Source organism: Glycine soja, chromosome 8, assembly GCF_004193775.1.
Source record: "Glycine soja cultivar W05 chromosome 8, ASM419377v2, whole genome shotgun sequence".
NCBI classification, from domain to species: Eukaryota; Viridiplantae; Streptophyta; class Magnoliopsida; order Fabales; family Fabaceae; genus Glycine; species Glycine soja.
This window is the reverse complement of record NC_041009.1, coordinates 44,241,459-44,256,900: the sequence shown is the minus strand read 5'-3', so window position 1 is coordinate 44,256,900 and position 15,442 is coordinate 44,241,459. Positions and strand designations below refer to the sequence as shown.

Below are 15,442 nucleotides of genomic sequence, written 5' to 3'. Positions count from 1 at the left end.
GCCAACTGAAAAAAAAAACTCTAAATAATGTCAGCTGAAAAATAACCTTAGTTGATATCAACAAAAAAAGATCTTAGTTGAAACCAATAAAACAATAGCTTTGACCAACAACAGCAGAAAATGTTGATGGAAAAAGGTTAAAAACATTCTTTACTCTCAACATTTTTATGATCTTTTCTTTTATTTTAAATTAATTTAAATATATTTTTTATCTTTAAAATTTGGATAATCATTTTTTTACTCCATTTTTTTATTAGTCTCTCAATTTTTTTAAAAAATTTACTTCATTCTCTCATTCTCATTGTGTTCATGATTTCACAATTTATAAGGGTTTTTTAATGTCAAAATTTATTTTTTTAAAATTTATTTTTAAAAAATGATTTATGATGATTTTAAACTACCAAATTATTTTAGTTGAATGGTTTGGTAGTCATTGTTTTTTTACATATTCTAATTATTTTTTATATATTTTTGACGATTTTAAACTATCACAAAATATTTTTACTGAAGTTAAATTAAAAAATATTTCTAACCATGAAAATATAATTTGTAACACTATTAACACAAAGAATATGAGAGCGTAAAAGTATATTTTTGAAAATTTAAAGTTCAAAAAAATTCTTTTTTTTTAAAAGACTAAAAAAATAATAATCCAAAAGGCTAAAATCATTTTTAAGACTTCTAGATTCTTATATACTGTTTTGCGAGTTGTAAAAGAGAAAAATGACCGAATTTTTTAAGGAAGCATATATTCATCACTTTTTTTGTTTGACGACGGAAAGGTAAAAATAACAATTAAAGATTTGGAGTTTTTGCTTTTAAGGAAGCATAGGTTCATTACTTAACTAAAGCAAAATTGACCAACTATATATTTATTATTCCCCTGGTTGAAGCTGAATTCATTTTAATTTGGAAGAGATTTGCCGTAAAATGTTAATTATATATTTTATTTAACATTTTAAATTTAAAAGTATTTTTTCTCTATTTTTTTTATATAAAATTGTTTCTCTATTCTTATCGACTTGTTATTGCACATCCATGGAAATTTAAAGAGCATATCAACATTCTCGTAATTCATGTGTAACCTCTTCCATGCATATGTCTTGGCATGATGAAGAACGAAAACTTATTAACAAAAAAAACTACAAAACTACAAAACCATATATATATATATATATATATATATATATATTTCGAAAGTGGCATTAGCCTAAAAGACACGTACATAGTCCAAACTCCGGGAAGCTTTAAAATCCTCAGCGTCAATGGATTCCCATGCACAGCTAGCCATGACATATATATTAGGCAAATTGTTGTTCCATTGCAAGATATTTTACGTACTAAATGATGCTGTGATCCAGTGATTTTTTAATCTACTTGCAATGTGTAATCATATATATGTCATTTGATTGTTGATTAATCAACTGCTCTCTAAAGAGTATCTCACCATTTTAAAAGAGCCAAATCCACATCTATCACTGCATTTATTTTTTCTCTGACACACATCACAAAGATTATCAAAAACAAAATTCTACCACATATGATATCAAAATTAAACAACAAAACGAAATAAATAACCCAAAGCAAGACGTTTAATTTCGCTTTATTCAACAAGCATTTAATTAATAACAAAGACAAGTTTACATTTTATTTCCACCTTACATATGTACAATTGCAAGCAATCGCACGGCTTGATATTATTCTTAAAACATCTTTCATTTAATTGAACTTTATATTTAAGTACTCTATTTATTTATAATATCAAGTTTTAATAAAAAAACATTTTAGAGATGATCTTATTATTTTACTTTAAATTAGTAAAATTAAATAATTTCAATTAACTTTCTTTATAAAGTTAATTTTATTTTACTTACATATGAATTGAAAAAAGTATAAATTATTAATAAATTTAATATGTTTAGCTAAGTTAACTATTAGATGGTGTGAATTAATTGAAGGACTTATATATATAAAACCATAGGTAGTATTACCCATGTATGTGCAATTGCAAGCAACCCCAATGGTTGGGAGTCATATATATAATATAACATCCCCTCCATTCTACATGTTACACCATATTTCCCACATCATTTCCTTTATTCAGTATTTGTTCATATACTAGTAATTAAAAATGCCAGAGCCAATTAAGATTTCTTGCTCCCTAACCAGCCCAAAGCATGTTTAATTAACACCACTATTAATCAAAGTCTCTTCAGTTGCACTCAGCAGCACCAAACCCTATCCTCCCACCCTCAACATCATACACGACCTCTAGTGTTTTTTGTTGCACATTCCCAAATATCGTAATATCATTCTCATTCCCATTTGCAGCAAAAGCCAAACACACTTGTTGCGCACTTACCACATAGAATATCCCCACCAATGGCAACTCCACCGTGACGCCACCGGCAAATTCAAAATCTATCTTCGGAACTGAAATCTCCTTATACCCACTGAAATCATAACACGTGTCAAATAGGCCGTCCTCGTTGGCAACGGGGTACTTCTCCATACCCTGCCGAAATGCCGACCGGAGCGCGGCGTACGCGGTCGGGGCCAGCCGCGTGATCACGGTGCCGGAGTCGATGATGGAGCCACCGGCGGAGAAGGTGGAGGAGGAGACAGCAGGGAGCTTGGTGCCGCCAACGGAGATGCCGACGATGTCGAGACCGTAGAAGGTGTTGTCGCCGGAGATTGTGGACAAGGGAGTGTATTTGAGGTTAGCATTGGTGGCGGCGGAAGCGCCGAAGGTGAGGTGGCCAAGGGAGCTGGAGGTGGAGGGGAGACAGTAGGAGAAAATTTTGTTGTAAATTGAGGAGGTTTGTTGGACAAAGGAAATGGGGTGGCGGCCGAGGCCGATGAGGCCGTCGGAGCCACTGAAGAGGCCCTCGTTGTCTTGGCCGCAGCCGAAGAGGAAGTCGTCGACGATGTCGGTGGCGGTGATGGTAAGGCGCTCCTGACTCAAGAAGCCGACGGAGGTGGAATTGTCACCGTATTGGATACCATATATGCATGCATTCGTGGATGAGGAGCATACTGACTTAATTCCTGCATGGAAAAAAAATTAATTAAATAATAATATAATCAAATATTGCAACCCTTTCTCGTTGAAAAATGATTAAATGATCTTCATCACACATGGTTTCTAATTAATCATCACATAACATATAATTAAGAATTATAATATAATTTTTTCTCATAGATTGAACAAATTAAATACACATCTCATTTAAGATTTGGTTGGGACAAGGACACTTGTTAATATACTACCTAATCATTTTACTTTTTGTCACATTATGCAAAGTTGGAGAAATTATTAAAACAAATATTATTAATTTTTAATATATATATATATATATATATATATATATATATATATATAGAGAGAGAGAGAGAGAGAGAGAGAGAGAGAGAGAGAGAGAGAGAGAATTTGTTTACATACTGTATTAGATAAACCAGTATCTTGATTTTCACTTTTTTTTTTTAATTTTTCATCAAGTAAGCAACCGTCTAAATAGTTACATCTATATTTGGATTTGTGATATTGTAAAATTATGGTTGTTTTCTATCTAAACATTTGATGGTATCAGACTATATAAGTACCTCAGTAATCCTAATAATTTAAATATTTTCTTCATTAATTTCTGTATTCAAAAGTACAGATTTACCCGCAGAAGTGAGTTGAGTGCAGAGGGAAGATGTGCATGTGATATTGATATACGATGAAGACTTTGATGGATCAAAGATTGCATCTTGCTGCTTGTAGCAAGAACCAGCACAGGGTTCACACTGAGTCCATGTAAGATCACTACCTGTGTCAAAAACAAGTGACAAGTCCCTCTTGGGTGTACCAAGACCAACAACAACAAAATAGTTTGCAGACCCAATAAGGCTACCAGACTTGGCGGGTAGGGTAGTTGAATCCAATTCCTTCACACTATTTTCTCGACCCAAATTCTTAGAGAGCCTGGACTGAATATACTTTACCCTTTCATTGTCTAGGTTCATAATATCAGTGGGTGATATTGTAGTCTTTGCTTTGCCATTATGATTTAGTTGGGAGCATGGGCCATGTTTGTGTACCACTTCTAATGATGCTTTCCTTTTAGGACCTAAATTAGAATTAGTGTTGCCAAATCATTGATTGTTAATCAACCATCATATTATAGTGAATAATCAAAATTGATTTAACATAAGGATATGACTTGAAAGAGTCCTTAAGAGAAAACACACAGCTAAAAGTTAAAAGGAAACCAGATTTTAATGATTGTGTAATTTATTACATATTTATATGCATTTTTTATGATATCAATTATTAATTTTTTCAATCAATAAATATAATTCTACATTTTATCGAGTACACGTCAATTATATCTAGGTTTGGTATGCAGCTAGATAAAAATTCCTTGTTAATTTTTAGTTGAAATTTATTAATAAAAAAAATATTTTTGAATGCTTTACGTTTTATTTAATAATTTTCTCTTCTAATTTTAAAGTAAGTCTCACTAAAGTTGATGATTTTTTTTTTAAAAAAAAGTATAAAGAGTGGTAGAGAGAGTATATTAACATTCCTCTTCAATTATAATAAGAGTCTATCTTCAATACTTCATTTTAAAATATTTACTTGATTGTTATCTTAAGTTATCAAAGAAAAACTCTAGTTATTATTGAAAAACATAATAAAAAAACACCTATAAATTTTGCATTTTAGCCATGTTAATTTGAGGGGGTGAGAGGATACACAAGGAATTGAAGATTGAATTGACCTTTGGCAGAAGAGCTGCAAGAAGATGATGGAAATAGAGAGTTGAGGTGAACAAAATGATATTGACGAAGATTGTTGCTTTCCTTTGTTGCTTGAAAGGCAAAGCTCTTCTCCAAGGAGGAGATGCAAAACAAAAGTGCAAACGATGCTAAGAGGAAAGAAGACATTTGGATGTGCATGTCAACTGAAGATTAATAGCTAATATATAAGCCTGGTTATACAACAACTTCAAGGAATACTTGGTCTTTATAGGCTAATTCGTTGATCGGGTCCAAATATGTAGATTATTAATTCTTGAACGTCACTTGATAAATATGTATACCAAAATACACTACTTCATTAATATTAAGCTTGTTATTCTTGATCAATGTCAACACTATTGCTTTGGATTGTTATCACAATATGTATGGCATTTAATTAGCGATAATGAGATTAATTATTGATGAGAATTAGTCACACCAAAAGCCTATTACTTCTTCTCAAAGATGTATTATATGAAAATTGAACCTAAATCTTTTTTACAAAATCAACTTATATTTTCAATTGAACTATAATTATTGAGTTTCCTTAAACTTTATACAAACAAATGCAAGTATGTACACAAATATATGTATGCATTTTTACATAAAAATCTTTTTTTCAATGTATATAAAATATATTTTCACTTTAAGTTGTCAATATTTGTTTATTGACATAATTTACTTTTTAAAAAATAATGTCTTAAACTTAAGTCATAAAAATAAATAATAATAACTTTATTTTAAAAAGTAAATAAACTTATTCATCTTGACTGTAATTAGCAAATGGTTGTCTAAAGTGAAAATTACTATGTAATTATGACTTATTTATATTATACACACAACTCATCTACAACTATAATCTTTTATGTAACACGGGCATATTTAGAATTGTTCAAAAACATGTCACTCTCTAACTCAATTGGATCCAAATTAAATGGACTCAAATACATTGAACAATCTATTTTAACCTTTTCATACACATGTTGGATCATGGATTTTAATTTTTAAACTAATTGACCTGGGAATCTAACTTGTTAACTCATCGATTAATATTAAAATAATAATTATATACATATATTTAATTTTAAAAAAAATATTATTGATAATAATCAGTATACATAGTTCTTATTAAAAAAAATAATATAACAGTTGTATGAAATTCTTTAAATATATCCTAGTGTAAAATTTAAAAAAAATTGGACATAAGACAGTTTCCACCGCAATATACCCAACCAATCCGATCGACTAACCTGACTTGACTTTTGTTTGTACAAAGTGAGTTGACTCTTTGATCCTCAAAAGTAAGCAAGCTCAAGCTTGTAGATCGGAGAAGACCTTGGGCTTTTGAATGGAGGTTTTGCCGTGTTGGTGGGGTAACGTTCTTCAATCACATTATTTTCTATTTATTAAATTTTGGTTTAAATATAATTTTAACCTGGTGATTTAACTTTTTAAAATTTTAAAGCTTCCCTTCGAAAAAAACTCTGGTAAAGGTCGAAAAAAAAGGTAATTATTCTGCCAACATTAACTGAGACTATTTTTAAGTCGATGTCAACTACGACTATTTATAGATAGACGTCAGCCAGAGGTTTTTTGTTCAACGTCAGTTGTTGATGTTTCTTAGGCCACATTGGCTGAGACTATTTTTCGGATGATGCCGACTAGATTTTTTTAGCCGATGTTAGTTAGAGTTATTTTTTTCGATGTCATTAGAGTTTTTTAACCAACGTCGATTGATGATGCTTTTCGGCTGATGCTTTTTTCGGTTGATGTCGGCTAGGTTTTTTTTCCAATGTTGGTCGTAACTATTTTTTGGTTGATGTCAACTTACTATATTTTTCGTCCAACATCAGTCGAGTCTAGCTTTTGCTCGATGCCGATGAGAGTTTTTGCAATCGATGTCAGTCGAGACTATTTTTTGGTCGCGCCAGCTATGATTGTTTTTTTTGTTGTTGACATCGGTCAAGACTATTTTATGGTTGAGGCTATTTTTCATTCTATGTTGACTAGGGTTTTGTTGGCCAACGTCGGTTGGTGATGTTTCTCGAAGACATCAACCAGGGTTTTATGGTCGACATTGGTCTATGATATTTGTTTAATGGTGTTGCACCTAAGATTTTTTTGGTCGATGTAGCCTAGGAATATTTTTTCAGTCGATATTGGTTAGATTTTTTTCAACTCAATGTCGGTTGAGACTAGTTTTTGTCTAACGTCGGCTAGTTTTTTTTTGGGCAACATTGGCCAGTGATGTTTGGTTGACATCGACCGTTAATGTTTTCTTATCAACATCAGCCAAAAATATTTTTTGGTCGACCATGGTGAAAAAATAGTCTTGGACGACCTCATCGAGAAATAACTTTAGCTGAAGTCAGGAAAAAAAAAGTGATTGGTCAATGTCAGCCAAACATCAGTGGCCGATGTAAACCAAAAATAGCTTTGGTCGTTGTCAAGCAGAAAGTATCATTGGCTAATGCTGAGCATATAAAACCTAGTCAGCGATAGCTGAAAAATAGTCTCGTCTGACATTGAAAAAAAAAGTCCTAACCATCATCAGCAAAAATGTAACATTGACCAACATTGGCAAAAAAATCATAGTCATTGTGTGCCAAAAATTAGCTATGGTCAATGTCAGCAAAAAAAATCCATGACCAATGTTGGTAAAAAAAAGCCTTGGTCAACGCCAACTGAAAAAGAAAGTTCTAACTAATGTGAGCTAAAAAATAACCTTGGTTGATGTCAACAAAAAAAAATCTTAATTGACACCAATAAAATAATAGCTTTGACCAATACCAATAAAAAAATCTTAACCAAAATCGATCATAAAATAGTATCGATCGACAAGGATTGAAAAAAATCCTACTATATGTTGATCGAAAAAGGTTAAAAACATTCTTTATTCTCAACATTTTTATGTTCTTTTTCTTTTATTTTAAATTAGTTTAAATATATTTTATATCTTTTAAATTTTGATAATTATTTTTTTACTCCACTTTTTATTAGTCTCTCAATTTTTTGAAAATTTACTTTGTTTTCTCATTCTGATTGTGTTCATGATTTTTTAATGTCAAAATTTATTTTTAAAAAATTATTTATGATGATTTTAAACTGCTAAATCATTTTTCTTGAAGGGTCTGTAGTCATTGTTTTTTTACATATTCTAATTATTTTTTTATATATATTGACAATTTTAAATTATCACAAATTATTTTTACTGAAGTTAAATTAAAAAATATTTCTGACAACAAAAACTGATATAATTTGTAACACTATTAACACAAATAAAATGAGAGACTAAAAGTATATTTTTGAAAACTTAAATTTCTAAAAAAATAATTTTTTTAAAAGACTTAAATAATAATAATAATCCAAATTTAAAAGAAAAATCATTTTTAAGACTTCTAGATTCTTATATACTGTTTTGGGAGTTGTGAAAGAGAAAAATGACCGAATTTTTTAAGGAAGCATATATTCATTACTTTTTTTGTTTGACGACGGAAAGGCAAAAATAACAATAAAAGATTTGGAGTTTTTGCTTTTAAGGAAGCATAGGTTCGATCGACTTGTTATTGCACATCCATGGAAATTTAAAGAGCATATCAACATTCTCGTAATTCATGTGTAACCTCTTCCATGCATATATCTTGGCATGATGAAGAACCAAAACTTATTAACAAAAAAAACTAAAAAACTATATAGTCCAAACTCCGGGAAGCTTTAAAATCCTCAGCGTCAATGGATTCCCATGCACAGCTAGCCATGACATATATATTAGGCAAATTGTTGTTCCATTGCAAGATATTTTACGTACTAAATGATGCTGTGATCCAGTGATTTTTTAATCTACTTGCAATGTGTAATCATATATATGTCATTTGATTGTTGATTAATCAACTGCTCTCTAAAGAGTATCTCACCATTTTAAAAGAGCCAAATCCACATCTATCACTGCATTTATTTTTTCTCTGACACACATCACAAAGATTATCAAAAACAAAATTGATCTACCATATATGATATCAAAATTAAACAACAAAACGAAATAAATAACCCAAAGCAAGACCTTTAATTTCGCTTTATTCAACAAACATTTAATTAATAACAAGGACAAGTTTACATTTTTTTTTCCACCTTACATATGTACAATTGCAAGCAATCGCACGGCTTGAGAGTCATATATTCACCCCTCCATTCTTCTTCATGCTACAAATTATATTATATTTAATTCCCACATTTTTGTTTTCCTTTTTTTTCTATTGCCACTGTTACGTACACTTTGCAATAAAAGGAACAACAATAATTATGAAAGCCTAGAGCCAATTAAGATTGATTTTTCTCTAACTAGCCCAAAGCATATGTTTAATCTTAATCACTTGCAGCCACCAGCACCAAACCCAATTCTTCCACCACCAACATCATACACAACCTCTATTGTTTTCTGCTGCACGTTCCCATATATAGTAACATCACTATCGTCACCATTTGCAGCAAAAGCCAAGCAAACTTGCTTGGCACTGGCCACGTAGAGTATCCCTTGCGGCGGAAGCTGCACCGTGACGCCGCCGGCGAAGGAAAAATCTATCTTGGGAATAGAAAAGACCTCGTAGCCGCTGAGATCATAACACGTGTCGAGTATGGAGAGTTCCCCGGCGGAGGGGTATTTGGACATGCCTTGCCTGAAGGCGGAGCGGAGGGCGGTGTAGGCGGTGGGGGGGAGGCGGGTGATCACGGTGCCGGAGTCGATGATTGCACCGCCGGTGGAGAAGGTGGAGGAGGAGACTGGGAGTTTGGCGCCGCCCACGGAGATGCCGGTGATGTCGAGGCCGTAGAAGGAGGAGCCGCGGGAGATGGTGGAGAAGGGGGTGTACTTGACGTAGGAAGTGGTGGTGGTGCCGAAGGAGAGGCGGCCGGTGGAGCTGGAGGTGGCGGGGAGGCAGTAGGAAAAGATTTTACGATATACGGCGGCGGTTTGTTGGACGAAGGAGATGGGGTGGCGGCCGAGGCCGATGAGGCCGGCGGAGCCACCAAAGAGGCCCTGGTTGTTTTGGCCGCAACCGAAGAGGAAGTTGTCGACGATGTCGGTGGCGGTCACGGAGAGCCGCTCGCGGCTGAAGTAGCCAACGGAGAACGAACTGTCACCGTACTGGATGCCGTATATGCATGCTTTTGTGGAGGCTGAACATCCCGGCTCATTCCCTGCAAACATTCATAATTAATTTCTTAATTTGTTTTCATTAATAAAAAATTTAAATTTAAAACTTTTTTTCTTTATCATGAAAACAATCTTTATATAATCAAATTAATTCAAAATTATGTTAAGTTTAACTTTAATCTAAGATAAATACTGTACAAAATAATAATATGTAATTTAATTCATTGATTGAGAATGTAAAAAATCAGTAATCACGTATCTAAATTAAATTCTTAAATATAAGCTAACTACCGTTGGAGTGTGATTTTCTTACTCAGAAAACACTTGAGAGGAAACTTGTCGTAATTGTTTACTTTTGTGGCACAATATATATATGAAGTTATTAACCAATGTAGTTATCTTTTGAAAGTGGGAAGTGAGCTTGGTCATTATTTGAAATAATATATTTACTAGTTGATTCATATAAGTTAACCATTGATAGGAAAAAAGCGACTTTAATCTTCAATTGGCAGGGAAAATCGTTTTCTAACTAGTGGAAGAACCAAATTATGTCTTTATTAAATAAGTGACGGTGGGAATACAAAATATATACAATAACAAATTGAAATATGAGACGAAAGAAAAATGTATTGCATTTCTATCAACTCAAGTAGCCCAAACGACCAAACATTAATTAAATATTTAGTGTATATTTGGATTTCTAAATTTTAGAATCATCATTGTTTTCTATCTAAACATATAATTCAATGGTATCAAAGACGCAAGTCCCTTGGCAATCTTGAGTCAAAATGTTTCTTCTATATGTAAAACACATATAACCATCATTTTGTGGCTAATTAAGTTTCCAGCACATATAATAATAATCTTGAAATGTTGAGAATCAAATTAATATTTACCTGTAGCAGTAGAGAGCTGGGTGCAAAGCGTAGATGTGCATGTAATATTGGAATATGATGTAGACTTTGATGGATCAAAGATAGCATCTTGTTGCTTGTAGCAAGAACGAGCACATGGTTCACACTGAGTCCAAGTGAGATCACTGCCAGTGTCAAAGATGAGTGACAAGTCCCTCTTGGGTGTTCCAAGACCAACAACCACAAAGTAATTCCCAGACCCAATAAGGCTACCAGACTTGGCTGGTAGTGTAACTGAGTCCAATTCACTCACACTACTATCTTGGCCCAAGTTCTTTGAGATCCTTGAGTTAATGTACTTAACCCTTTCTTTGTCTTGGTTCAGAATCTCACTGTGTGGTGTTGTAGACTTTGCTTTGCCATCATGATTATTCAGTTGGGAGCATGGCCCATGTTTGTGTACCACTTCTAATGATGCTTTTCTTTTGGGACCTGAATTAGAGAATTGGACAATTGGTGGTGTTAAATCATTGATGGTTAACCATCATGCTAAAGCAAGAATAACAAGTTTGATAACATAAAGAGTTGACTTGAGAGAGAGTGATTGAGAGAAAATATGGAGTTACAAAATAAAGGACACCAAATTTTAGTGATTTTGTGAAGAAAAAAAAATCCTATTATATGCATTCATTATAATTATTATTTTTTTCATTAATAAATATATTTTACAGTTTTCCAATTACACCCATCACTCTTAAGATTTAGTATATTTTTAAGTAAAAACATATTTAATCTTAAAAGCTTAAATATTCTTTTATTCTATGAAAAAGGATAGAGTTTTTTTTTAATGTTTCACGAAACTAATTAAAAAATTAACTGAAACTTGGATAGATAGTTAGTAGCTTAAAGCTGAAAAATTAATTTATTAAATTATAAATGTTTGATAAAATTAATTATTAAAATAGTTAAAAAGTATAAAATGATAGAAAAATAATTAAATTATGATTTATTTAAAAAGGATAATAAAAAAATTTGATAAATATATAAAGGATAAAAATAAAAGAAAATATAAAAAACAAGAAGTTAGAAACTAACATTTTAGTTTAAGTAATATTTTAAAAAATGTTAAAAGTTACTAAAAAAATTTGTTTATCAAATAGTCAAATAAGTTTTTCAACTTATAAAAACAGCTAAAAACTAATTAAAATATCTTATTAAACATAATTTATCTCAAAGATAAAATTTGTTTTTTATCCTTGCATTTCATAAAAAAAACCTATTTTTAATTCCTCATGCACGTATAGAAATAAGAATCAAATATAACACATTTCCATAAATAGAAGATAAAAAATAAATAATTTAATTTTTATGATATAAAAGTAATTATTATCCTATTTACAGAGAAAAAAAAACATATTTAACCTTAAATTTTATATTTAGGTCATCACTTAGTAAAAGTGTCTCATTGACAACTTTAATTAAACAGAAAGCTACATATATTGGAAGTACGATCTCATTGCCAGTCTTATCTTGTGTCGGTTAACAAGCACTATCTCAATTAGTGAGTATGTATTTATTTATATCTCCAAAGTTTTGTTCTATTATTAGTTAGGTACAGCCGTGAAGAGAATTAAAATACTAAAATACCACATAATTGAATTAATATTAATTTTGCATGAATGAAAATACTTTTTTGAATTTATGGGTTTCTCGCTGACACATATTTTTATTGTTGAAATGAGCACTCAAATATAGTTAAATTCTTTAATTAATTCAAGGAGTTTGTGATTCACAAGTTCTACACGTCTAAGTTAATCTATTATGATCAGACAGCTACATATCACCTAATTTTTTGGCTAAACGTGATTTCTTTTGTTCGGAGCTTATCATATGCATGCACTTATAATTAAGGCCGAACTAATTTATCAATATTATACATGCTCATACTAAAAAAAATTAGGGGAAAAATAGTGTTATTTTACCCTTAAAATCAGAAATTAATTCAAAGCAAAATGGTTACTGATATTTTTTTATGAAACATATGGTTAAATTAATTTCAAGTTGATATTATATAATTGATGTTTAATTTGGTTAAAATTTAGATCCAAATAAGAGAAATAATTATACTACAATCCAACTGTAACTCTCATTCAGTCATTCTCACCCTGCTGTGTAACAACTGTATCCCAAACCACAAACTGTTAAAATTTAGACGAAACAACTTTGTCCCTACCACAAACTAATTAAGGAGAAAAAGAGGTATAAAAAAAATCACATTTCAATCGTACGAACTAAGAATGGTCGAATATATAGAAGATGTTTAGTAAAACTAGTGGATACATTAGTTGAAATCTGAAAAATAATTAGAAGTTGAAAACAGAAAATTTAGATGTAAGTCGATAAATTATCTGGCTAAACTAAAAGTATTTAGTAAAATAAAATGTTAAACTAGTTGATAAGTATAAGGATGTAAAAAGGCACATTGAATTACTTGATGATAACTTGAACTTTAATTTGGTAATTATGTATATTTTCAAGTAAATATCACTTGTCATATTATAACTTATTTAAAATAATTTTTCAACTTAAAAGAAAGGATAATATTTTTAAATTTTTATTATATTTTAAATATTTTATTGAATGAAATGGGATAATATAAATATATTTATAATATAATATTAGTGATTTTATATTATCATAGAAATGATAATTTCAAGAGAGTGAGAAAGTGTTAGAGCATTAACAATTTATAAACATAAAATGTCTAAAAGAGAAATTTTAATAATATAATGATGATAAAAATGAGGAAATGACTATATTAGGAGATCAATTATAAGTATAAAATGCTACATAAAATAGATTTTAAAAAAATCCTAGAAATTAGAGAAATAAACCCCTTTTCTGAATAATTATATTTTCATCAAACAAACTTTTAAGTTGGTCAAATAAATCAAAGGCTGGCTTACTTAATTATCTTAATGATCACACTCATAATCATATTAATTTAATTTAATTTTGCCATAGAAAAACATAATAAATTTATGAAATATTTTAGTGATTAAGGTAACTAAATATTCAGCAGAGATATAAATATTTAAGTATTAATATAATAAGTTAAGGAATTTGAAACAGTTTGTTAATATTATTTTTTATTATAAATTTTATTTTATTTTTGTTGACAAGAGCATCCATTATTGTATACTCTTTCTTATATATGACGCGTACTTTTATTATTATTTGGAAATTTCTATTTTCACCTGAAATCTCAATCAATTACACAGAAAGTAATTAGTTTCATATTTTTTAATTTAACTTTTTTAACTCTAAATTTAAGATATCTTTATTTATTTTAATCAATTTTTGTGTATTAATTTTACAATATTATATATTTTTTTAGAAATTTTCACTTCAATTAAAAATGCCCGTATGATATACAAGATATTTGCTAACTAATAGCTAGTCGATCGAATTTATTCGATTAAGAAACATGAGTGGTGGCTGGCTTTTCTTTCCCTTTATCCCTCTCTATCTCGAATATGTGACCAGAGGAAAATACAGTAACTTATTTTATTTGCTCTCTCTTTCCTCCAAAATTTTCCAATTTCCCCACTCAAGTTGTTGCAGGATTTAATTTCTCTGAACATCAAAACGCCTAGACTGTAGAATGTTTTGGGTACTATATACAGTACCATTATAATATACATATAGTAGCAATCATGCATGCATGTAAAAATATAGTCCAATACAGCTTAATATATCAAATTAGACAAAACTTATATAAAAAAATTATTTAGTTTATACAGTAATAGTGTGTAAAAAAAATTACATTATTAACCACTCAGAAATTATGATATGGAACAAATTTATTCATTTTTACAAAAATTACGTACTTAAAAGTCATTTCTGCCTTATTTTATTATTAATTGATTAACACTGCAAAAAAATTACACTATTATTAGTATAAAAATTAAACTTAACTTATACAGTTTTGATATTGTTCTTCAATTAGAATATAATTAGAATTTTATCTCCATAATCAAAGTCATGAAAGTTTACATTAAATGTTAACATAATGAAATTCTAAATGTGATATATTAGATATATAACATTTAAGAAACTACATGTTGATATCAATTTGAGGAGATGAGATAGACACAGAAGGAAATTGAAATGACCTTTGGCAGAAGAGCTGCAGGAAGATGAAGGAAGGAGTGAGCTGAGGTGAACAAGATGAGTATATTGATGAAGATTGTTGCTTTCTGTGTCCTCCTTTGTTGTTTGAAAGGCAAAACTCTTCTCCAAGGAAGAGAAGCAAAATAAAATTGTAAGAGAAACAAAGACAAAAGAAGACATTTGAATGGCCATGCCAAGAGGTAAGAAATAGCTAAGCCTAGCTATACAACTCACTCTGTCGGGATGCTTGGCCTTTATAGGCTATTTCATCAATGGGGGGTCCAATTAATAGATTTTCAATTCTTGCACGTCACTGACTATATATATATATATATATATATATATCATTAATTTTGAGCTTGTTATTCCTTGTCAAATGTCTACAGTATTGCTTAACATTATGAAGACAAAATTTGACCAAATTGACCCCAAAAAAATGGAGCACACAAGAGTATTTTTGTCATTTCAAGCGCAGGCCTGC

The 15,442-nt window shown here is 30.4% G+C and overlaps 2 protein-coding genes across 2 annotated transcripts; both read right to left on the bottom strand.

The window, feature by feature from the left end:
• Positions 1-1,934: 1,934 nt before the first annotated feature.
• On the bottom strand, positions 1,935-4,998 carry LOC114423454 (aspartyl protease family protein At5g10770-like). The gene is made up of 3 exons (XM_028390217.1): positions 4,767-4,998; positions 3,669-4,112; positions 1,935-3,048 (listed from the first exon to the last, which is right to left on the bottom strand). The coding sequence occupies exons 1-3, from the start codon at positions 4,942-4,944 to the stop codon at positions 2,213-2,215; spliced, it is 1,458 nt and encodes a 485-aa protein (XP_028246018.1). The 5' UTR covers positions 4,945-4,998; the 3' UTR covers positions 1,935-2,212.
• A 3,829-nt stretch (positions 4,999-8,827) lies between these two features.
• Positions 8,828-15,203, bottom strand: LOC114423453 (aspartyl protease family protein At5g10770-like). The gene is made up of 3 exons (XM_028390216.1): positions 14,964-15,203; positions 10,831-11,280; positions 8,828-9,978 (listed from the first exon to the last, which is right to left on the bottom strand). The coding sequence occupies exons 1-3, from the start codon at positions 15,151-15,153 to the stop codon at positions 9,152-9,154; spliced, it is 1,467 nt and encodes a 488-aa protein (XP_028246017.1). The 5' UTR covers positions 15,154-15,203; the 3' UTR covers positions 8,828-9,151.
• Positions 15,204-15,442: the final 239 nt, after the last annotated feature.